Source organism: Cygnus atratus, chromosome 5, assembly GCF_013377495.2.
Source record: "Cygnus atratus isolate AKBS03 ecotype Queensland, Australia chromosome 5, CAtr_DNAZoo_HiC_assembly, whole genome shotgun sequence".
In the NCBI taxonomy this organism is placed as follows: Eukaryota; Metazoa; Chordata; class Aves; order Anseriformes; family Anatidae; genus Cygnus; species Cygnus atratus.
Genome location: NC_066366.1, coordinates 59,637,502 through 59,662,037, shown reverse-complemented (window position 1 = coordinate 59,662,037; position 24,536 = coordinate 59,637,502). Strand labels below are relative to the sequence as shown.

The 24,536-nt window shown below is 48.0% G+C and overlaps 1 protein-coding gene across 1 annotated transcript; it reads right to left on the bottom strand.

The window, feature by feature from the left end:
- Positions 1-12,871: 12,871 nt before the first annotated feature.
- SIX4 (SIX homeobox 4) lies at positions 12,872-24,476 on the bottom strand. The gene is made up of 3 exons (XM_035551100.1): positions 23,369-24,476; positions 21,195-21,886; positions 12,872-18,684 (listed from the first exon to the last, which is right to left on the bottom strand). The coding sequence occupies exons 1-3, from the start codon at positions 24,259-24,261 to the stop codon at positions 17,888-17,890; spliced, it is 2,382 nt and encodes a 793-aa protein (XP_035406993.1). The 5' UTR covers positions 24,262-24,476; the 3' UTR covers positions 12,872-17,887.
- Positions 24,477-24,536: the final 60 nt, after the last annotated feature.

Below are 24,536 nucleotides of genomic sequence, written 5' to 3'. Positions count from 1 at the left end.
CCGGCCCTGGGAGGGTGCCCCCAGTTGGCCCCATGCAAAGCCCTGTGTCCCCCTGAGCCACCCACGCCTCCCACCTGCACGCCCCCACGCGTGGGCACCCCGCTGTCCACCCGGGTGCACCCACGAAGGGATGCACCTGCACCCGTGCGCGTGCGTGCACCGCTCCCTGCGTGTGCACCCCGCACGCCCACGTGCACGCACCCCCTGGGACACGCACACCTTGTGCACGCATCCCATCCCCACCCGCGTGCGCACCCCACGCGTGTCTCCATGCCAGAGCCACCCACTCGTGCACGTGTCCGGGTCACCCCAGGCGTGTCCGGGGCAGGGAGCCGGGTGCTCGGGGGAGGTGAGCCCCAACCGTGCATTGCCTAGGGGGTGGCTGGGGGCAGGGGGGCGCTGGGCACTGGGAAAACGGCGAGAAGAAAAAGCAAAAATTCAGTATTTGTCCAAGAGGGGTATGTGGCTTTTTTTTTCTTTCTTTCTTTCTGCAAGATATGACAATACTTTTTGTGCAAGAAATATAAATATATGCAAAAAAAAAGTTAAAAAATATGAAAAAATGCAAAAAAATCCTGCAGAAAGAAAAAGAAAAATAATTACAACTGAAAAAAAAAAAAACAAAAACAATTTGGATGGGCACTGCCACTTTTCCCACTGCCCCCAGTGGGGTCACCTGGGTGTGTCCATGCTGTGGGACTTGCAGTCCCACCCATAAGGGCCTCAGCATTGTGGTGGGGGGACAAACCCAACACTTCTCGGTATTTATCTCTCCCAGGGTGCTTTATTTACCTGCTGGCACCTACAGCTGCCCGGGCCCGCACTCCCCTCCCTTTTGGCCGTCCGAAAGCACAAATCTGTATTCCCCGCCCGGGCGATGCAAAGCGCATAATCTGTTCTGTACACATGGGGTTCACACGGGGCAGAATGGGTACAAGATTTACATAAATGGCTCTGTTTACCTGCACTTTTTGCATTTGGGCACTGAGCAAATATTTCCTCTGCCTGGGGACCGTGCCCGATGCAGCTCAGGCTGTGGGTTGGGTGCAGGCAAGATTTTGGGAGGGCATCTGGGAGCCCGAGGGGGCCCGTCCCGCACCCGCCGCCTCGGTGGGTTTCCGAAAGCGCTGCGAGAAAGGGACCTTTCACCTCTCATTAGTGATGCCATCAGTGGCTTGGCAGAGCGGAGCTGAGGTCACGTTACATATGGCACGCAGTCTGTTCAGTGCCGGCAACGCCAGCTTTGAAATTTTAGAGAGGGGAAAGGTCACCTTGCGTAAGCTGGGTCTGGGGGTCCCCCCTCTGTCTGCGCGCGGGGTGGGCATCCATATGCCTCCGTCGTCGCCGGCCTCGCTCCGTCTGGCCCTGAGAGATGCTCAGCCCCTTTTCTCTTCCTCCCCCTAAATTCGCAGGGAGTCACTGAAATGAAGCGGTTACTTTCGTACCGCCTCGCCTTTTCCTTAGAGAATGTCTCTGTGAGCCCTGTGTTGTTTTTTTTTTTCTCCTTTCTCTTCCCAGCATAAACCTGTCTTGCATGACTGATTATTTTTTCAAGCAACATATAAAGCAGCTTTCCAGGAGAAAATGAGTTGTATCTGTTTATCAGCAGATCTGTCCTGACGGATAAGTTTACCGTTCTCAGAGCCGGGTATATAATTTCATAGACCTTCAAAATGTCTCGCTTCCATGGTGATTAAAACTTCTCACTCCTGAATCTTGCTGGGGTATTTCAGGTTTCATGCCACTGGATCTTAGAAAAGCACATCTGTACAGTTGTATTTCTTTCATCTGAAGAGACAAAAAAACCCAAAACCAATATATTTGTGTTTGGGAGTATACCACACCTTACGTTAAATTAATGCCTGGCTTAATTCACTGCATTGAATTTCGGTAGGATCCTGTCAAGGCTTCGTCCTGAACATCTCGGAGGCAGTGGCTGCGGGGAAGTTACCGTTTCACCATCCATGACAGCTGACACCGTAAGTCTGTGCCCCTTATCAGCCCTCCTGCAGCATCTTGTTTTGCAAACTTTTGTTTTTAAATACACGGGGCCTGATTCTTATGCTCTTGAAGTAACTTGAATGGGAGTTTCTGGCATGCAGCTGTTGCTCAGCGATCTTCAAAAGGACATTTGCTTTTACACAGGTCATCACTAAAAACACTCCAAATGAAATAGATGCTTATCTTCAGGATCCCTGAGAAACGGGAGCTGAGGCAGCGTGCGGCGCAGATTCAGGAATTCACCTTCCTGCCTGCTCATTCAGCTCCGCTGCGTAGAGCGAGGCATCCGGGCACCCGCACTAAAGGGATCTCATCCTGATTTCCTACTAATACTAGTGCTTCTTGCACGTATTTTAATTTTTAAACAGGAATAGTCTTCCACTGCCTGTCAAAGGGAGTGTTTGGAGCAGAGGTATGAGATGGCTGACTTTCAGAAATGGAGACGCTGAGACCTGCCTACGGGTTTTGTCACGACCAACGTTTTCATAGCATGGGGCTAAATTGTGCTCTTAGTTACTTGAGTGCAAATCTGCAGATTTAAATGGAATTCGTCATAAGAGGGGACTGGATTTAGCCATAATTTTCTGCTGCTGTCTAATCACTGTAGTCTGAAGAAAGCAACATATGTATAATGGTAGCCGAGATGCAGGAGGAGTAAGAAGCTTACTACCAATGAGGATCGCATTAAATAATTAATTCCCAATTGCCTTTCTACATTAGTGCTTTCAGCTAAAAAAGCCAGTCAGCTTTGTAAGGCCCCAGGCACTGAAACATTTGGTGCATTGTCAGTCCAAAAGTCAGGGTAATAGATACCCAGGGTACGCTGGAAAAGTGCTGCTCTGCATCATGCCATTTGCATATCCAGATGCACAGCCTCCTTCCTCATCCGTCCTTTTTGTTCCTGGAGTTTGACAGGACAGCAACTCTTCCAAGGTGGCTGCTGAAGAAGCCAAAAGTGTATTTATTTTACCCAAATCAGAGGAACTGAATGCTCGAGTCTAAAACCTGAGTATACAAAAGCAGCATGTGGGTGTCTTATCAGCAGACCAAATCTGGCCAGTTAATAAGGAAAGGAATGATTTTCCCCCTCCTTTCCCATTTGCCCCCCTTACCCCATCTGCTGGTCCCCCAAGCTCAGCCTGTAAAGTCAGGTCAAGATGGGATCTTTTGGGCTCATACATCATTCACAATAAAGATCTTGCCACAAGAAATGACTTTACAAGCCTTTTGATGTGCAAGTCATCGGAGACAGCTCAGCTCACCTTCTGAGACAGATACACGTGTGTGCGTGCGTGCATGTGTGTGTGCATAAAGCTGAAGAAGAAAAGGAAGCATTGGAATAAACTGCCCGAGGAGGTGGGAGATTCGCATTTAAAAACAGGTCTAGACAAACATCTGTCAGAAAATACCGCCGTGCATTTGATCCTGTCCTGGAGTTGAGGAAAAGGCTGAATGGAGATGTCAGGTCCTCTCCAGCCCTGAGACACCACAGTTTTATTATATACACATATATGTCTGGCCATGCAAATACATGTATATTTCCAGTCTTTCTGTGAAAAGCTTTTGGCTCCTCTGGTATTTTCTGGCTGTGAATCCTGTAGGCTAATTATAGAGAGGTCTGCTCTGTCTTGGTTTCATTACATTTCAGTTCCACTGAGTTTTGGTTTCGTTTCATTTTACATCCTTTGTGCCACAAGTGGACCAGATTGCAACATCCATCTGATGGCTGTAGTTCTCTCTCCTCCCCTTTTTTTTGTCTCCTTTCATATAAGTTGAAGTCCCTTTAACTCTGAAGCATTTTGGCAATACCAGTGTCTTCCAAAACATATTTGTAAGTCCTTCTCTCTGCTCTTACACTTTTTGAGGTGGGGTGGCAATGGCAGAACTTTATTACTAAATGAAACAGATTGGTCCCTGAAGAAGCTGTTCGGCTAAACGGGAGGATGAAGTGTGAAAGATTTGGGGTTTGGGTTTTATATTTTTTTTTGTACAGGATCACTTTCCAAGGCATCCTGGCTGTGAAGGCAAGGTGGCCACGGCAGCTGCTGGCACCCCCATAGCTTCTTCCCAGGTCTGCAAACCTCAGCAGGATGCTGGAGCTGCAGGCTGTGCTTGGGGAGCGAGCTGGCAGCTTGCTGGTGTTTATGCACAGAGGACGGGGATGTACCAAGGTGCGGGACTTGTGGTCCTTTACACAGCAGCCAATTTCAAATTCTCCTTTTAAAATTCATTTGAAAGTGAGTTTTATCACCGTGAGACATGGAGGTACCACTCAGGATAGGGTCCTGTACCTGTGCACCAGTGGTGCATGCTGTGAGAAGCAAAAAAGGCTGCAGCGAGCTGCAGGCATTAACACCAAAATTTGCAGTGGGAATTGAGCCCTGAGTTTCTGAAGCCTGACGCTGGGACCAGCCAGCCTGGAAAACCTCACTGATTTCAACAAGAGCGCAGTACATGTGCAGAGGGCCTGACATAGGGTGCTCCCATGCTGCCTCAGCATCTAAGCCACCACTTTCCGTGAGGTTAGCCTCTGCCGTGCCAGACAGCTTTCTGGGGGGAAGGAATGAAGGAGGGGGCTCACGGGGGGCTTCCCCCCATTTTGTTTACTGCATTCCTTCTGCTGGTGAACCGTTACCGTTGTGGCTGGGCTGGTTTGTCTGAAGCCTCTTGGGTTTGTACTGCAGCCAGCGCTTCTGATTCTGTCTGGCCACATATTGTATTTGGCTGGTCGGCTCCCTCTAAAAATTCCGCTTTTTTTTTTTTCTTTTTCTTTTTTTCTTCTGTGGCATTTTAACAGGCACAACATGGCACAACAGGCACCTTTAGAAAGAGATTGAAGATGCAAAGACAAATGCCTGCTTCACAGGCAGGCTTTAACATAGGTAACAACCACAACCCCCTTGTAAAGAGGATTTGGGGAGAATTTCTTGTGCAGGCAATACTTTTAAAACATTTCTTCCACTACGCTGAGGAATTATAAACAATTCCTGAGCTAATCTTCATGCAAAACAGCAGGAATTATGCAGGTCATTAAAAACAACTTAGGAGAAACCGTGAGGCGGCGAAGCTGTATCTTGAGCAGATTCTACATCAATGAGAGAAAATCTCCCCATGACTGGAAGGGGAGCGGGGGCAGCTCAGTGATGGCTGAGAGGGGCCACAAACCCATAATGCTGTCAGCGAGGCCTTCAGGGGCTGGAATCGCCATGCAGGCTGTAGGTGCAAGGCAAGGCCAGGGTGGTCAGCTCGGCCGGCCCTCACCACAGGCCGCTTCCAGCAGCCAGAACCCTGGTGTGAGGGCCATGGGCCTCTTCCAGCAGCCAGAAGACTGTCGTGAGGGCTACGGACCACTTCCAGCAGCTAGAACCCTGGTGTGAGGGCCACAGGCCGCTTCCAGCAGCCAGAACCCTGGTGTGAGGGTCCCCGTTACCCAAAGGTAATGGCGTGGTACCCTCCTTCTGCCAATGGTGGAAACAAAAAGCGTTTGGACACTGGGGTAACAGTGAAATGAGGTACAGGGGGATTAGGTGGTTCATGCACAGCTCGGTTCTGAGCGAGGTGCCTGGGGCCCAGCTGGCGCAGAAGGCAGCGATGCTACAGGGAAGGAGGGCCCAGGCTCTGCCCTTCCCCGCGAAAGCCGAGCGATCCTTCCCGTAATCCCTTTAGCTTCGATGGCACCGCGGTGATTTACAGAGCTAATGCTTTGATCCACAGCATGTTGGACCATGGGACAGGAGGAAAACTATGAGAGAAGATCGTAAAGCAGAAGTTTCCATTTGTGGCCAGCCATTTCGTAAAGACATGACCACAACCAGGTGGTGACGGTCTGGCCGGAGATGGGGGGAAACCAACCCAATCGCAACAGATTTGTTTGAATGTGAATGGGAGCGCAGCAGCGTAAGGGCTATTAATAGGATTTGCACAGATTAGTAAACTAATCTGTGCATTTCAGATTGGATTTCGTATTATGGAAAAGAAAATTAAGCCACATACCATGCAGACTTTCCAGGCAGTGCTGTGCGAGTGCAATTTATTTGCCATGGGAAGCGGCTTCTAGAAGAGCTGCAGCAGCTCCACTGAGCACTGTTACTGCCCTCTCCTGCAGCCAGGCCGATTTTGAGAATTCATCCATGTGAGGAGCAAGTTCAGTGGCATCCTAATATTGTGTTATCCAAATAAGATGTCTATTCCATCAGCAGGACGTACCCGCAGCGTTGGGGCTGTGCCGTCATGGCTGGGTGAATGGCAGCCTGGCTGTGCCTCTCCTCTCAAGGTGACAAGTGCTGTGACTTCCCTTGTACAGGTGGGGAAATGGAAATCCAGATGTTTAGGAACTGGGGTTTTGGTTCCCAATGATTATCATCAGCTTGGGAGATAGCTACAGTTCAGGCTGCCTAGGAGTCAGACCAAAAATATAGAATAATCCATCTTTCCCTCCCTGCTCCCTCTTATTTTGTAAAAATACAAGTATTTGGAAGATTTCAACACCCATTGTAGTCAGGGCCAGAAAAAAAAACATTGCTACCCTTTCAGCCAGGTTCAAACTACTGCTTTTAGCCAAAGCTTTAAAACTCTGAGTGAGCTGAGCAGCTCAGCAATTTTTCTTCTTGCAGCTGTAATGTTGCAGCAAATAGAAATCCTGGAGTTGATTAAATTTGTCTTCAGGTCTCTACCTGGGAGAACGAATGCTTCAGAGTTCTCCTAGAACAGGGTTTAAGGTGTTTGCTAATATAAGGCACATGATGAACATCTCTCTCCTTTCCCACAACCCCTGAGGTTAGTCTTGTCTTCATTATCAGTGGTAACTCAGCTGAGAACCATTTGTTACAACTGGGAGCCATTTGCTCATGATAAACTAGTTTAAGGACAGGCACAGGATGCTCTGGAAATCCTGGCTGCTTTATACAGGGATGTAAATAGGAATTTTCTTGAGTTCCTTGAAAACAAAGCTGGTGTTAGAGGTGCTGATTTGAAGAAATACATTTGTATTCTATTTTTTTAAAATATTTTTTAGGCCAGTGAAATATTTGAATTATACTGAGTTTTGTCAAAACTCATCTGGTACCTTTACTGATCAGACTACAACTGTCAAGTAAATTAACCCAGAAGTTTATTTTTAAGTTTATGTTTTTTCATTTTATTTGTAAAGTACCTGTTTGATATCCTGGTTTATTCTGTTGAAGTGCCTTGTGGCCTGTTAGCAACCCAAAGCATGAGGCTGGCCCTAAAAACACGACACCAGCTTTTAGATAAAATGCTTACACACGGCTAGGTGAATAAATGTAATAAACCAAAGTGTATATGTAATATGGTTTGGAGGCCTTCAACACCTCCAATTTTTATTTTTAAAAACCAGGAACATAATTCTTAAGTTGAGCAGGAAGCTGTGGCTGTAAACCCCCCTTCCTACTTCCTCTCTCTCACCAGTTACTAAATATTGCAAATCTCATAAACTGTGAAAGTTGGCAAATCAGAGCATTGCTTAGGTTTGAGGTTGAGGGCCAGGAGACTGGGAAATGGTATTACCTGGTGCATCAGTACCTGGTATATCAGTTCCATGGAACATCATTACTGAACAAGATGCTGGGATTTGGTTTCTAGCAGGTACAAAGTGGGTTTCTCATATTCTGTCTTGCCAGCCTCACTGTTCTTGATGGCATGCCGTGCTATTTGGGAAAGGAATGGCTTGGCACTCTTCAACATTTTTATGCTGCTCCATGCCTAAATGAACTGTGGAAATGCAATCTGGGCAGAGCCACTGCAGGATGGGTGGGAAATTGTTCTGAAGCTGGGATGACCTCATGGTTCCAGGTCAAAACACGAGGATCTGTGTGTGTGTATATATATATATATATATATGTATCCGTATATATAATCAGTATTTTCAGTAACACCCTGGACTTTGAAAGAGGGTGTGTGTGTTAAATACAGGAATTACACCCAGCTGAGGAAAACCTGGGAGGCACCAGTGTCACTGGTTGGGGACCTGGGGGGCTTGGTGGGGACATGCAGTGGGCACCTGGGCAGCAACAATTGCTCACCCAAATTGCAAATGGGGAGCAGCTGGCTGCAGAGGTGGAGCAATGGGTTCTTAAATGTGGTGGCCGGTAATAACAAGTGATATCAGGCTCTTGTGAAGGAGGTGCATGCTGTCCCTAACTGCTGAGCTCATAGGGTAGGAGGCACTTCTTTTGGAATCAGCTCTGGCAAAGCCTAAGCTGGAGTGTTGTCTCATTTTGTGCTTAGGTATGGTTCTTCTATTGCCTTATAGTCTTGTGAATCTCTGTGTATAGCAGCTGCTTATTTCCCAGCCATACTGAGTTTATAATGGCTTTTAAAAAGATCCTAAGAATTGAGAACATTTAAGACGTGAAATGTGCTTTGTACTGTACTTCTGTCCATCTGTAATGACTATTCCTTGTCTGTGTAAGCATTGTTCACCTGAACAAGTATTGCTTTTGTAGCCTGAACTGTAAAGATCCAGATCTTTAGGAAGAAATTTGAAAGGCACAGGAGCACTGCAGAACTATGTGTACACTGGAAATGGCTGCTGCTATAACTAGACAGCAAATGTAAACCGAGAGCAACTGGTTAAGGAGTCTCATGGTCTGGGACGGAGGTTTTGAAGAAATGGGGTGAAGCTATTCTGCCCTTGACATTTGGGCTAGCCCTGCCTTTGGATTGCATGGAAAAAAAGAGGAAAAAAAAAAGGGGGGGGGGGAAAAACCTCACCAAAAAACCCACGCGCACAAAACCCAGTGGCTCTAAGGAGCTATTCCTAGAAGCAAAGGCCAGCCAGATTTGAGCCTGGCACTGCTCTACCCCATAAATTGCAGCCGCAGTGAGGCGGGGGCCATTCTCCAGCGGGTACAAGGAGCCCGTGCCCGGTATGCGCAGCACGCCCCGCTCCTGGGAGCGCTTCCAGGACAGCCAGAGTGGTCTTGATAAAGAAATACCTGGAAATAGGCTGATGTTGGCATCCGGCTTCCAGGTACCCTTGTTTTTGGAACTGCTGGGTCTCTCGCCCAGTCCTTATCCTCCTGGACAGACTTAAGTGTGCCTTATTTCTCCAGCCTGGTGTGGGCTGCCTTTGTGAGAAACTCGGGGGAGATAAAGACCTGCAGGTGATGCAGGATGTAGCAAGGCTGGCTGCACACAATTGGGTTAGAAGCTCTGGGAAGAACATTATTATATCCATAGGCAAGAGGGGGAAAAAAGTTTATAGTAGCCTTTAGGAAGATAACGCCATTCCCTGCATAAGGGAGAAATCAAAATAGAGATTTCTTTTTTTTTTTTTAGTCTTAATCTGGTCACTGCCCACTGCATGCGTACAGCACAACAGACTTCGCTTTTTTACCACAGATGAACTGTACGTTTGTATGTCCCTTGGAAATGTCTTTGGGTTGGTATGTGATGTGTCGCTTTCCACAACTGCCTCTGATTCCCCTGCCTGCCCTTGTTCGCTCAGAGAGCGGCGAATAGCAAAATCCCCACACCTTCCCAGGATGTGGGTAGGCTCTTAGTGGTCATTTCTTCTTGATTTATTATTTCAGCAACCACTGCAAGAACACATGCAGCTGGGACTCTGGCCTAACCCACCTCACCTCCCGAGAGCCTCTCTCTCTCTCTGCTCCTTGGGCTAGGGGGGAGATGAAGGAAGCCTTTCCCAGGCCACCCTGACGTGGAAGCAGGGAGCTTTGGAGCATACCTCACCTCCGCGGGATGATCCGTGCAGGAGCAGTTGCTCAGGAGCTGTTTGCAGGCTCCGTCTCTGATCGGTTTCAGCGATCCCAGTCCAGGGCCAGCCAATTTATCGCGAGGGCTTCGCTCGAGGCTTGCTGTCGGTTGGCATCGCAAGGCGGCTGTAAATAGTGAATAAATGAATGGAGCAGGCTCCGCTTTGGCATAAGCAGCAAGTCCTCCTGCTGCTTTCAGGGGGCATTGCATCGGAGCTGGATTTGGCTCCTCGGGAGGCGGCGTGAGCCAGTGGGCAAAGCAACAGGGGGAGGCAGAGACCTGGGTTTGCAACCCGCCTCTGCCACTGACTTCCAGCATCACCTTGGGCAAGTTATTTCTTCTCTCTGCCCTCGTCTCCCCTCCTCCCCAGCTTGCGTTTCTTTTGTTTCTGCATACTGTAAGCTCCTCAGGGGAGGGGCTGCGTTTTACAGCTGCGAGCGGTGTAAGGGACACCGCTACCACGCTGAAATAATTGGATGTCAGTCTGCAGAACAGAGAAGAAAATGGTGCTGTAGCATTCTTGGGTCCTTTCGGGTAATGTAAGATATATCGTAAAGCACTTTGGCTGCAACAACAAAGCTTATTGATTAGCCCAGAGTATTCCAAATTGGGTCTTTCTGCCCGAGAAGTAGCAGGACGAAGAATTAAAGTACTTACACAGGAGAATATTGTACATGAGTTATTGAGTAACCATCAGCTCCGCGCCAGCGCTGCTCAATTTCTCTGGACTGTGTGCAACTTCTGAACATTTTATCTTTTTCCTTCTGCTTTCGCAGGCTCGTGCCAGCTTCTGCAGCATATAAAGTAGGTGCTATTTTTATTGAATCTGGCTTTAATGTAGTAGATTTTTCACACGTGTGTTGGTTTTTATTGTTGGTCTCATTCCTGAACTTTCTGGCACCTCTGAGTGTAAAGTCAGTTATGTGCACATTGTTTGGCAGATGAATTTCTATTTCTGGGAATCATTTTCCTTCTAAAATGTATTTCTATATTAAAAATGTGATCTGTATCCATAAGTGAGATATACTGTCCTGCGCCTCCAGCCCAAAGATTTCTGCAGCCAGAGGTCACCGAGGCAGGGGGATGCAGCCTCGTGAGGAGACCTCCGCTGTCCGAGCCACGAGCACTTCCGTTAAGGTCTTGTTTTACTGACCCACTCGCTGCCTCAGAGCAGCAAAAATTCCCCTCTGATCTCGCAGGAGGGAAAACCCAGCCAGAAACAGAGGATAAAAAGCACTGTCTTTCAGCGTTGCCTCCCTTCCCAGCTACTCTCCCTGCTAGATCAGAGCCTGTCTCGCCGAGCCCTACCATCAGCCCGAGCACAGCTTTCTCCCAGCTGAGCTCCCTCCTGCATTGGCAGCCCCTGGTCCTCCCTCCAGCACCCCTTGGCCCTGTGTAAAAGGATCTGGCTTGGGGAGCAGGCTGCCCACCCTTCGGAAGGTGCTGTCCCCCTTTCTCCATCTGCACACAAGCTGCCAGGGAACAAGTAACCGTGGCTGTGTGTGGTTTTCTCGCCTAGGGTGACCTGGAACACATCTGCAAAGCCCTCCAAAGTAGTAGGAATGTGCTCCGTTAGGACATGATTCATCCTGCATACCGCATGGGTGGCTGCTCAGGGAGAATTTTGACATTTGCATAGGCAGAGACTTTCCGCTTCTCGCTTGCCCTCCAACTCCTGCGCTCTGCCTGCTCGAGCAGGGGGGCTGCGCAGCCAGAAGGGATCTCCCCGAGCTGGAGCCGACCCAGCACAAGTGGTTCTGCCCTGCCACCTAAAAGGGGCCACAGGTGAGCTCCAGGGGCCATGCTACAGCTTAAGGCAAGAAGTTGCTCACTGAAGGATGGCTTCAGACCCTTAGTCCCTGCTCCAAGCGAAGCCGGAACAGAGCTGCTGTCCAGGGATCGATCAGGTATTTGGGAACTGCAGCCGGCCCCCGCGGGCAGGAAAATGTTGTTACAGTCCTACCGCTCAGGCAAAACCTTTGCCATGCCAAAGGTAAGTGATACGAACAGCAGGACTGAGTCACGCACGCTGGAAAAGGAGTTGGGCAACAGCACAGTTGTCTCTTTCTACCTTCGGGCTGCTCCCGAAGTGGCTTTACCTCGGCAGCTGCAGAGTGCGCGCAGGCTGAACCGCAGGCCAGCGAGGGAGGGCGATGCTCTCGGGTTTGGGAGGCTGCTCGCTGCCGTTCGCCTCCTGACTGCGACCAGCGGTGCTCGTGGAGTGAGCCAGACATGTGCCACTGCTGGATCAACGGGAAAGACGGAGGAATTGTGAACAAAGGTGAGGAAAGGTAATGGCTTGGTGACTGAAAATGTAATAGCTATACCCAACTGGATCCGACTACTTAAAAAAATAGATCTTGCAGACCTCATCTTGCTTCTTGGGGCCAAATACGATTTAAGGGGTGGAAATGTGTAATGGATCTGTAATGGGCATACAGATTCAGCGAGGGAAACAATTTGGATGTACAGCTTAGTTCGCTTGAACTTAGTGCCACTCACTTTGGCATCAAAACAGCATCTAGGCGATCCTAGCTCTTGGTGCAGGGATTATTTTTTTTTAATTATTTTTAAGATATTTTATTTAAATCCTTAAGTGTCAAGGGTAAAGAATAAATTTCAAGCTGTTCTCTAAAGTCTGCCCAAGCCAGGTCTGGTACCAGGTGCCATGTTTTCAAGAAAATTTTCAACAAATTTAGTAAATAGGGATTTACCTATCCAGAAAGAAACCTTGATGTAGGAAGTGCCCCACTGCCAAGAACGCTGTGAGTAAATACCGACCAGTCCTAAGTAGTGTGTGGAATATATTACAACAGTATTTTCTTAATTATAGTATAAATTTGGTTTGAGACACAGATTTAATGCCTAGGTTTTAGTACGAAATAGGTTTATGTTTTTTAATGTAATATTTTAGAAGCAAAGTTAGGGTCTGAAAAAACCCGTTCAAGTCAACAGAAACTCTCATTCTAGCTTAGGGAGGCTTCAGATCAATTCTCTGCTGAGCACAGGCGTTCAATTGCCATCGCCCTCACAGTGAGTCACTAACAGCAAAGTTTCTACTTCAGATTGCTCTTTTAACGCAAAATTCAAAGCCCTCAGATATTGTATCTAAAGAGAAATATTTACACAAGGTGTGTATAAATATAAAGTTTATTCAGTATAGTGTTTAGAAAAATAAGTTCACATCATCTCAGAATACAAATAAAACACTTAATTGTCCAGGCACAAACCCCTATTACAGTACAACAAACATACACATTTTTAGATCTCTTTGGTTGGGTAATTAAGCACAGCTACGTTTGATGATACTCTGGGTCGGCATCATCTAACAGTGCAGTAAAGACTTCTGATTATTCCCTCCTCTAATGCGTACATTCCGCTTAAATTTCTTATTTGTTGTAAGGCACAATAAACCCATATCACAGAAATAACTGGTTAGTTCTGGACAAACAGTACATGCAGCAAAAGAACAAACATCCTCTGAACGCGAATCCCGAAAGTCAGAAGATTCACCCTCCTCCTTGAGTTCAGAAATGTAAGAAGCTAGTTTTAAATTATATGAAACATACAAGTAAGATATAAAATATCCTTCAAGATAATAACTGCTAGGAGATACAGGAAGACTTCAGGTCTCCTTGCTTGTAAAACGTCATTAATTTTGTTTCTGGACTTCCTAGAATTATTATTCTTTTTATGATTTGAGATGCTGCTTGACCACAAACGCTACAGGATTCATGCCCCTGGGAGTTCTGCACATTTGATTCACATGAAACTGGAGGGATGCACCCCGTTGGTTGCTCGTCTGTCCTTGGTAAGAAAAGTGCACAGGCACTGGAAATCTACATACAGGAAAAGTTCCTGTGCACATGGGGCCAAATTCTGCCTCGCTTAATTTAACTGAAAATGGTTATTGCGGTGAATCTCTCCATTATCGTCATTAATCCTGATAATGACAACTATAAAAATGGTTCCAGCCTTACTTCTGGGGAAAATAGCTTTCTGAATGCGTCTTCCTGAATCCACAGGCAGGGTAAAGCAATAAATGGAAAGAGGTATATGCTTGGATAGATCGTTGCTGTTCAGTTATAGCTGTCTGAGTATCAGCCTAGCGAACTGCTTCGTGCTGCCACTGCGTACTGGGCCAAATCCGTCCCTGACCCAACTCCAGTGAAATGCATGGACCACATTCTCAGCTGGGGTGAAATGACATTAGTCAGTGGAACTGTGCTCGTTTGTCCCAGCCGAGGACCTGGCCGATAGATGCCCACCATTTATGTGGCTGAAATGTCCTTTTAGGTAAGACCACAGGAATAATGCTGCAAATAGTCCAGACAGAGCATGTGATTCAGTACATTTCTGGTTCTCTGCGAAAGTCTGGGTGAAATAGAGGCAGCTTTAATTAAAAGTAGTAAAGAACAAAGATATTTTTTTTAACGTTCACGCTTTGTAGGAATTTGCTTAAACTTTAAGCATATTTTTCCAAGCTGAGTCTGGGACCAGAAAAGTAGGAGAATTTGGCAACGTTTCCTGTAAGATTTCCAGTGGACTTACAAGTTACAAACATACGTGAAGTTGAAATGATCCTTTATTCTCATCCGTAACAGGGAGGGAGGAGAAGTAGTATTTACGCAAGATAGATATAGTTTCCATTTAAACAACAGAACGGGGTAATAAGGACTGTCTGTGAGATACAGACGCTCACTGCCATTAATGCATGTGGGAGATGAGCATCCGTATCTCCTAAACACCACGTAAAATCCTCAGTCAGGAAGCAGTGGAGCAATGCCTTATTTACAGCAGCTGAAGATCTGGCCCCAGATGCTGCTCGGGGCTTTGTGTACTGTCTAGGTAGAGCCGTTAGCCTTCTTGCTTGAGGGCCACAAAACCCGACCCTTAATTTACAGTAGGAGGAAAACTACTATTTAAATATCTATTTTAGAAACACTGTACCGTGCAATGAGTCTTTATATTGTGCATATGTACCTGCAGAAAACATGAGGTTATACCTACATCATCTGGAGGGAATGACACTTATTTTCAGTGGGAGAAAGAGTAGAACATAATAACAAAATAAGTTACTTGATATCTGGAAGACGAACAGATTTATCTTACTTTGTCCCAAACCGCTGCTTTTACGTACATCCTCCGCTCCCACAAAGGGATGGGAGGTCTCCTATTAGAAGTACCAGACACTCCAAGATACGCACCACTGTAACAACATACACAGTTTTTACGTCAACTGTGCTGCAAAGCCATGGGATTCAGAGCCTCAGTAACAAAATGAATGCAAAGGAGGAAAAAAAAAAGTAACGTACTGGTGTAACACCACAGTCTTTTCATTTATGGGACCTGATTGCTTCAACAACTGACAGAGTGCTCTGAAATATTCTCTAGCTTGCCTTTAAACATAATCTGAGCTTCACAGACCAGACGTCAAGCCCTGAACAACCCCTTCAGAGCCACGCACAGCTCTTGCTCCATGCACACGTTCTCCATTAACGTGACAACACAGGGTCCTTCCAATTTTCCAAACAGTTGATCAATTAATGCAAAGCAGATACAGCTACTGTGACCATCATCATCTTGGTTTTACAGGTGAAGAAGAGGTGGGGAGCATATTGTCCCTGCTGGAGCCAGCAAGGTACTCAGATAAACCCCCAGAGCAGAGAGGAGAGCTCTGGACTATCCGATTCCCTGCTCACGCGGAGATCTCCTGAGCGTCAAGGAAGTTGTGCCAGGGGAATATGCAGCTCCATGTTCTGCTTGTGATAATCTCCACTTTAAAGTGCCTGCCTTGGACACCCTTTTTGCTTGGGTGCACGTGGGGACAGCCAACTGCTTATGGGCTGCTTCTGTTTGCAAAGCACTGGTGACTCCTTACAGCTGCACAGTGCATGCCTCGCACACTTGCTCTTCCCTTTCTCTGCACTTTTCCCTGCAACCCCAGACTCTCTGGCTCGCAGTGTAAAACTACAGCGCTTACCAACAGAGCTCAGCTTTGAGATTTCATGAAAATACCTTGCAAAACATGCTGCATTCGATATAGTGCAAAACAACAGCGAGGATGTCCGTGCCACGCTCATGGCGCGCAGGAAAAAGCTTCGGTCCTTAAAGTCGTTCCACGGAACCAGGTAAAAACCAAGACAGAAACAGACTGGGATGTGCTACCTCTGTTCTCTTTCCTGTTTTTTTTTTTTTTGTCCTTTACGAGTGTTTTTTTGTCTTGGGCCTGATGCGGAGCCCACGGAAGTGGATGAAAAATGTTCCCATTGCCTTCCAAAGGCTCCGGACCAGGCCCCCGATGAGGATGAATACATGCCTTAGCTACTGTATATATTCACATTAGAATAAGAGATACAAATAAAACAGAAACACAAAGACTAACAGCATGTCATTCTTATACACCTGTAGTATTATTATTATTATCTTAAAGCTTAAGGATGTGCTTTTCCATGCTACAAAAATTCCTCTGGAGGAAAGGCGAAATGTGTTCCGCCTGCCTAGAGCCTGCCTGCTCGTGCTGCCCCGGCGGAGGGGTGAAGAGGGAGGGACCTGTCGGGCAGCTGCAGCCCCCACCATCAGCCCCTGCGCTGCTTATTCTGGAAGGATACATAAATACACACTTAAGTGCACTCCTGGATGGGGGCCTGCTTGCTGAAGAGCAGCTGAAGCTCTCCCACACGGGCTATTTGGCCAAGGGGGCCGTGTAAACACGGGACTCCCCTCCCTGGCCCGCCCAGCCAACCTTTCACACTCATCTGCCCGAGGCAGGAGCCAAGATCTTTCCCTCTGCACGGCTGCGCTGCCCGTGGGCTCTCCGCCGACTCCTCCTGCCCAGCTTACGCGGCGCAGAGGACCTATCTTTGGCTCCCCGCACCACTGGTAAATGTCACCCACCACGACCAAAGGACTTTAACTCTTCTTACTCGTGCAAGTAGGGGCACTGAAGTCAGCAGGTCTACTTGCAAAAGTAAGGCATCAGGATTTGGCCCTGAGGACGGATAGTTGCAAGTCAGTGTTTGTATTCCTCCTGCTACTGTGCTTTAGTAACAAAGATAAGGCCACTAGGAAGAAAGGCACATGGAATTCTGTAAAAAATACACAAAAAAGGTTCAACTAATTTGCAAATTACTAACAAAACAAACAAAAAACCCCTGAACACAAAGACAGAGGGGGTAGAGACAAGGACCTCCTGGGTTTGTGAGACTGGGAGCTCATCTTCTAGTTTCAGTGTGATTAACATTTTACTTTTAGAGTCTATTGCTTGAAAAACTACAAAAAAGTAAAACCTTGTCAGAAATAACTACGTTTACTTCCTGCTCAAACAATAAAAATAAATTAAACAGCCAGAAAACGTTTTCCTTTTCAATGCACTGTGTCTAAAGTAAAAGGGAACATAAACCATAAATAAAATCCATTGTACTAATTTAAAAAAAGTCTCCTTTATAAGAACTGAAACAATATTTACATTCATACTGGAGAGAAAGCTTCTGAGTTGCATAATTAGAGTTTCAGATGATGCTTTTCTGGTGCACTGACAAAATGCTAGCTGTAGCATTTAGAAACCTGTAAGTGTTTGATGTGAGATTTTTGGTATGAACACAAGTCTGCTGGAAAAAAGCAAACACACCAGTAACAAGATTATTCATGATTTTGTTTCGTTTCTTAACCTCAGACAACAAAAAAGTGGCCTGTGAGGTATCGTCTAGAGTTCTTAAAAATTTTTCAATGCCCACGGACTAGAAGTAAACAGCGAAAATGACTGCATTGTTTCTACCTTTTCGGAGTGAGATTTTTGTCTTCTACCTAACGTTAGGAGTGTATACTTACTGTTGAGAGCATGTTGCACTATGGAGAGTCTACTTAAATTATCAGCGTAGTAGCAGGTAGCCAAACCTGTACCCATTCGCTTGGTACTTCCCCTGGCGTTTCCTTTCTCCTTTAATCTGCTTAAAAGAGAATACTGCATGCAAACCAAGTGCGGCAACCTAATTCCATTGCCGGAGTTTCCTCTGTACATTAATTCAGACCATGTCAATGTTCTTCTATTTTCTTTAAATGAAAAAAAAAAACAAACAAACACCCCGCTTGGTGCTTGTTAGGGCCTCAACAGGAGACTTAGCTAGTGAAATAGAAAGCAAGAAAAAAATTACAAGTCTTGCATATCTTCATCCATCTGAACTGTCTGCAGTTTGGCAAGTTCTTTTTTGTCCGTTTCCAGTTCTTCACAAACCGTGTCAACCATGTTACTCATAACATATTTGGATTTTGAATCCAGCATCATTAAGTTGCCAGTTGACTTACTTTCCGAATTAGGCAAGAAATTCTCCTTGACATCGGGTACAGCCTGCAGAACCAACCTGTGCTCTCTGACAAAATCTTGATGTACTTGTGCAGACGGGTGGCTGACACGGTCTCCGGTTGCAGAAACTATTTCTCCAAGTGCGGGCTGTGCTGTAGAAATGGACAACAGATCTTGACTGGTAATGAGCGAACAGTTCTGAAGGGTTGCATAGTTAGTGTTGCTGATAGATATCACGGTAGAGGTACTGGTTACGGGTGATGACATGGACTGGCTCTCTGAGATACCAGAGTTCAGTTCTGCAGCATTTAAAAGAGTGGGTGGTGTGAGGGAAAAATTATGTGAGGGCGTTACATTCACTAACGAGGAGGCCAGGTACTGGAGTCCTCCGCTGGATATATTTTCAGAAGACATGTTTACATTTAGTTGCGTGTTCTGACTGACCGGCATTAACTGAGAAAACACAAGGCTTCTTTCCAGTCCTTCTTGCTTAGCAGATCCTACCGTCTGACCTGAATTGGGAACCGTATAAACGACTGCGCTCGGAGTGAGGGGGCTGAAGAAAACCTTTCCTTGTTGCACCGTTGAAGAGTCGCTCGTAAAAGTTCCCCCATCGGATGTGCTAGGATTTACTGAAACGTTACCTAGGGAAAGGGAAGCAAAAGAGAGGAAAATACAGATTATAGTTGGCAGGGAGCTCTGCAGTCATTTTCTTAAGACACTTTGGTCCTCTTATCTTTGAAGTACGTATATACGCTAATGTTTCATGCAACATAGAACAGCATTGTTTATAACAGGTGAGAGAAAATTCAGTATGAAGAAATAAAAGCTTCTGTTAATAGAAACTGCTTCTAGAAAGAAAAAAAAAATGGTTCTGGTATATTAGGTCTCTTTCAGACTCTCATTAAGGGGCAAACAGTCCCTAGCCACGTGATTAAAATGAACGTGCTTTGGCCCTCGCTAGTTGCCACCACTCAATTTCTATCTAAGAATAGAAGCATGAAAAGCTATTAAAGATAGTTCGGTGACAGACTACAACTTGTGTGTGGGAAACCGTAGACACGTCACATAAAACACGCTATTGCTGGGCAGAATCTACCTGAGTAACCTGCAGGGAAAAGTTCAAACAACTTCGACCAGGCTGACTCTGTAGTCAGTCAGGCATTTAGATGTAGTGCCTTTCACCTTGCTTCATCGCCTATTTCTAGAAGCCTAACCCCACCACAGCCACCGAACGCTGTAAAGCCACCCAGCGAGCAGCTACCCCGTCGGAAAGCCAAGGGACTGCTTGTGTGATGTCCTAGCTAACCAGGGCAAGAACAGGTGGCCAGCCAAGGCCTGAAGCTGGTTTCACTGGGCATGCCTTCTAAGTTGTCGTTAGGACCATTCCTAAAATAAGATATGCTGGCTCTTGGGACAGGGTCTCACCTTGAACACCTCTCTTTCTCAAAAGCTGTTTAATAATTATATTTAAGAGACTACAATTGGAGAAACCTTGTTTTTTTTATAATAGCACTGAAAATGCATCTCACCAGGGGAACAGTTTAGGTCCTTGTTCATTTCCATTAATCAATCACGATGATTTTTTGAAAGATTTACTCACATGCGTAAACCAGGAGAATAAAGTGAGGCAACTGAAGGTTACCTGGCAATAACGTATCATTTACTGTAGCTTACTTAAAACAGTCTGCAATGCACTTCGCTTGGAACACGCAGCAAGCTATCCATCCTTCTCACGTTAAAAAAAATGAGCGAAATCAAAGCAGCAAATCCAGCTCTCTTGACTTTTCTCTGCACCAGACTAGACATATGGCGGACCAGTCTCCAGTGGGAATTGTTATTTTCAACACCGGGGAAAATCTTCAGCGAGTGGCTTATTATGCACTGATTGTCCCATATTAAGGGACAGAACTTTCTTTCTCAGCTCTGCTGGCTGTCAGCTTATACCTTGGAGCATGTGGATTAAACGGCCTTTGTAATTACAGGTGGTATTCAGACCAAACGTCTGATGTTTTTTAATCTTGGTTAAACTAATTACCAGTAATTTCCAGTGACTATAAGTGCTGCATTTTAGGATTTTGTAATTTTGTACCCATTTAAGATGTGTCTGTACAGTTTCACCGTTCCTATCTATGTTATTTTAACAGCAAAACCGATTAACTCCCTGCACACATTTGACTGAAATAAGCTAACGTGAGCACCACTTGATTTTCATTGTAGTACTCCGGCTCCTGGAAATACAGCAATTCATTCAAGTTTAATCATGTTCATAACCAAAGATACACTGGTTATGAAGTAACAGAGTTTTTCAGTTCTGCTTTATAACTGACCTGCTTCAAAAATAACAATCCAGAGCTGGAGTTGCATTCCCTAAGACTCTTCCTCCCTGGCCAGAAGCTTCAGTCTATGGTATGTTAAGAAAAACTCTAAGGCAAACTCGGGGAGGAGCCTGCACACTTGGCATGTGAACCTGCGATGACATATTTCCCTTGGACTGAGGGCAGTTCTATCCAAATACCCTTGCATTTTGTATCTACAAGCTATTACATACTCCTATTGTTTCCCTGCAGTTTAATCGTTCTTAATTATAGGACAGAAAGCCTATGAGTGTAACTGCTTGGTCTTGTTGTGTCTATAGTCATTTAAAATTTATTTATGAAATGGTTTGGTTAAAAAAAAAAAACAAAAAAAACCCACACAAGACAACCACCACAAGAACAACAACGGTAACAGCTTCCAGCTGCAGCAGTTTTCATTTTTATAAACTTTCTCATTAAAAAAAATTCAACAGCAAATGGGGAATATTTTGAATTACTGAAACGTGTAAAATTGACAAATATTTGTGAAAACTAATACCATAGGCTTCAGAGAACAGTACAAGATAAAAAGAGTGTAAAATACCAGATTTCCTTCCCTGCTCTTGGTAAAGAAGCTCGGTTCTCATGTAATAGCCTACCCATGAGCATAATCCACAGAGAAGGATACGGGACGCATTATAAAGGAACGCAAAACATTACTTGATGTACTGTGTGCAGCTGGGATCAAGGTACAATGATGGTACATGACAGGAAAAGTATTACAGCTCCTGAAATATGAAGTGTGCCCAACCCCCATTTTTTCTTGTAGCTTTCCCTGTAACAAACAAAACTTTTACCTTGTGAAGCTGCCACAGAAACAGGAGGCAGCTGCAGAGAAGAAAAACCGATGCTTCCGTTCAGCAGCTGGCCATTTGTTCCTGAATTAGGGATCTGGACAATGCCATACTGGTTTATTTGGACAGGAGCAGTAAAAGTAACTACAGAGCCTCCATCTTGGGAAGCAACAGTTTCTACGCTTTCCCTTTTCACTTCTGAGCTTGGTATCAATCCTGGGAATGAGACCGGTATGTTGCTGGGGCTGAACGTGGCGGCTGCTGCTGTGTTAGGGACTGAAGCCTGAAGGAGTTTGAAGTCCTTAACATCTTCTGAAGATGATGACAATATGTCAGTAATGGATACCCCGTTGCTCACAACACTCGAAGTGGTTTTGGGTGAATTTAAAGTTACTGTCTGGGAAGCCCCCACGCTGAGTCCATTGAGAATTACACCATTGGGTCCCTGAAGAAAAGAGCTACCATTGAGAAAGACAGGAGAAGTACTGGCAGGCACAAGGTTTCCATTCAACAAGACACCAGATGAGCTCAAGGCTATTTTAGTGTTTCCAAGCTGCTGCATGTACACAGGCTCCATGTGGCTGGGAAGGCTGAGGCTGGTAACTCCATCGGACGAGCTGGAGAGCGGATGTGGAGATAAATCCTCCTGCCCCTTACTGGATTCATCTTCCGTGCTAGGGTTGCCGTCTGACTCGCTAGTGGAAGAGATGGAGAGATGACATTGCATTACCAGGGCACACCAGCAAGCTCTGGACCAAAGGAGACGCCTTGCTTCGATACGGGTCAGGGGAGTTTGTCCAAATCATATTTGTTTCCTATGCTTTGCCTTAAAGCGTGTTTTAAAGGCAATCTGAGATCGAGGCAGAGGTTTCTTAGAAAAGAACACGTCAAAACCGGCCACTAACCAGCGTGAAACTTTACAGACTGGATTACAGCCTTGTAAATAAATCCCCCCTTAGCGGTCAGCTAACCCAAACAACCTGGGGGCGACCGCCTCGGGCCCACCGCCCCAAGGCACGGTGCCACACGTGTGAAAGAAACCCGGCGGCCCCGGGAGCAGCCATTTGGGAACTTGCTCCGTGGCAGCCTCGGGAGGTAGAAGCAGGCCAGGAAGCTCCAGCCCGACCCTCCCCGAGCTCCGCAGGCCGACCGGAGGCCCCACCGGCGGCGGGGGAGGCCCTGCCTCAGCCGGGGGGGCCCAGAGCCGGGGCGGCGGGGCCGGGGGGGAGGCTCAGGGGGGCCCGCAGAGCCCCTCCTGCCGGGGCAGCGCCGGTTTTTTTCTTTTTTTTTTTTTTTTTGCTGACTTGTCCGCCCGGGCTCGCATTTTTTGGCTGCTCCCTCCCTTCCCCCTCCGCAGCCACCCGCCCTTTGATGTGTCCCGAGGAGAGGGGGCCGCGGCTGCACAATCGCGCCCTTGGTTGAGAAATGCCTTGGGGCCCTTCGCTCGCTGCTGCCGCTGCCTTTTTTTTTTTTTTTTTTTTCCCTTTCCTCCTCCTTTCCCCGCTCTTTCTTTCTTTCTCCCTCCCCTCAGAGGGAGGGGAGAGCCGGGGAGGTCACCTCCACCTGCCCGCCTCACGCCGCCGAGCCCCCGGCCGCTCCGCCACCGCCACCCGGGGGAGGGGGGGACCGGGAGAAGTTTCCCCTTCCCCCGGCCGAACCGAGCCGGGCCGGGGGAAGCTCCCGTTCCCCGGGGGGCCGTCCGAGGCTGCTCGGAGGCCCGAGGCCCGCTGCGGTTCCTCTCAGGCCGGGCCCGGCCCCGCTTCCCCCCGCTCTGAAACCCGAGCCCGGCCCGCTCCCGAGTCAGGTTTCAAAACAGAGCGGGACCCCACACCCCCGCGCGTCAATGATTAACTCTGTCAGGCGCAATAATTAAATAAAAACAACGAGGAAACAAACAGCGTGTGTGTGTGTGTGTGTGTGTATGTCCCCCCTGGGGCTCCCCCCCGGGGGCCGGGGGGGGTGGCCCGGAGGAGAAGTTCTCCTTGTGCCGCCTCCCCGCGGGGCTGGGCGGGCGTGGGGGGAGCGGGGAGGGGGAAGGAGGGGAGGCCGGGGCACGGCGAAGGTAAGCGCCATGTTTGCGAAGGGAAGAAAGAGCCGGGAAAGGGAAGGCGGCAGGCGGCGAGAGGGGGGCGGGGAGGGAAAAAAAAAAAAAAAAAGAAAAAAAAGTTTGCGCTCACCTTTTGGACTGCGTCTCCGAAGGGTTGCGGTCCCGCTGCCTGCGGTTCTTGAACCAGTTGCTGACCTGGGTGAGGGACAGCCCGGTGATCTTGGCCAGGTTGCGCTTCTCGGCCGGCGAGGGGTAGCGGTTCTGCTTGTAGAGCTCCTTGAGCGCGTTGCGGGACTTCTCCTTGAAGCAGTACACCGTCTCCTCGCCGTCCCAGATCGTCCTGGGCAGAGGGTATTTCCTCCGCAGCCTGTACTTGTCCACCGCCCCCAAGGGTCTGCCCCGGGCTCGCTCCGCCTCGGTGTAGCGAGCTTTGTACCAGAGCTCCTGCAGCAGCGGGTGGTTGGACGAGTCGAAGTTGTGGCTCTCCAGGATGCTGTAGAGCTCGGCGTAGATACCCTGGTGGAAAGCCACCAGCGCCCGGGCTTTCATCAGGCTCTCGTTGCCACGTAGCAGATCGCTTGGGGGCAAAGACCACAGGAACCTGGCCAGGCGGTCCAGGTTCCCACCTTGCTGCAGCGCCTCGCACACGCAGGCGACGTGGTCCGGGGAGAAAGCCAGGGGGGTCTGCGAGGAAGACGACGACGAGGAGGACGACGAGGACGAGGAGGAGGACGACGACGAGGAGGAGGAGGAGGAGGAGGGCGAGGCGGCGGCCGCAGCGTGGTGGTTCCTGGCCAGAAGTTCCGTGTGGAGCAGTACCTGCTCGGCGGCCGCCTCCTCCCCGCCGTGCTCCATGGGGAACGGGGCGGCGGCGGCGGCGGGGGGGGGCGGCGGCGCCGCGGGGTTCAGGGCTCCCGCCGCCGCCCCGTCGGGGGGCACGGCTTCGGAGAGCATTTCCATCACATTTTCCTGCTTGATCTCCACCGCGCTCGTGATCTCGGCCGTGGGGGAGGCAGAAGACATGGTTTGTTTTCCTTTTTGTTTTTTTTTTTTTTCCTCTTTCCCCCCCCCCCTTTTTTTTTTTCCTCTCTCTCTGCAAAGTCCACTCCTCCTCCTCCTCCTTCTCCTCCTCCTGCTCTCGGCCGGCTCTAGCCGATCAGGTTTCCTCCCGGCCACGCACCGACCATTAACGACCGCTGCTATGGCCAAGCCGTGCAATCGGGCTCCGCTCCGCCGCTCCCCCCAGCGTGACTCCCGGCCCCGCCGCAACACTATATGGCCCCGCCGCCCGCTGCCCC

Excerpts from the sequence above, each read along its gene's own strand:
- SIX4 (XM_035551100.1), bottom strand. The coding sequence starts at position 24,261 with ATGTCTTCTGCCTCCCCCACGGCCGAGATCACGAGCGCGGTGGAGATC. Across the intron at positions 21,887-23,368 it reads TCGGAGACGCAGTCCAAAAG|CGAGTCAGACGGCAACCCTA; the intron begins GTGAGCGCAAAC and ends CTCTTCCACTAG. Across the intron at positions 18,685-21,194 it reads TTCTGTGGCAGCTTCACAAG|GTAACGTTTCAGTAAATCCT; the intron begins GTAAAAGTTTTG and ends CCCTTTCCCTAG.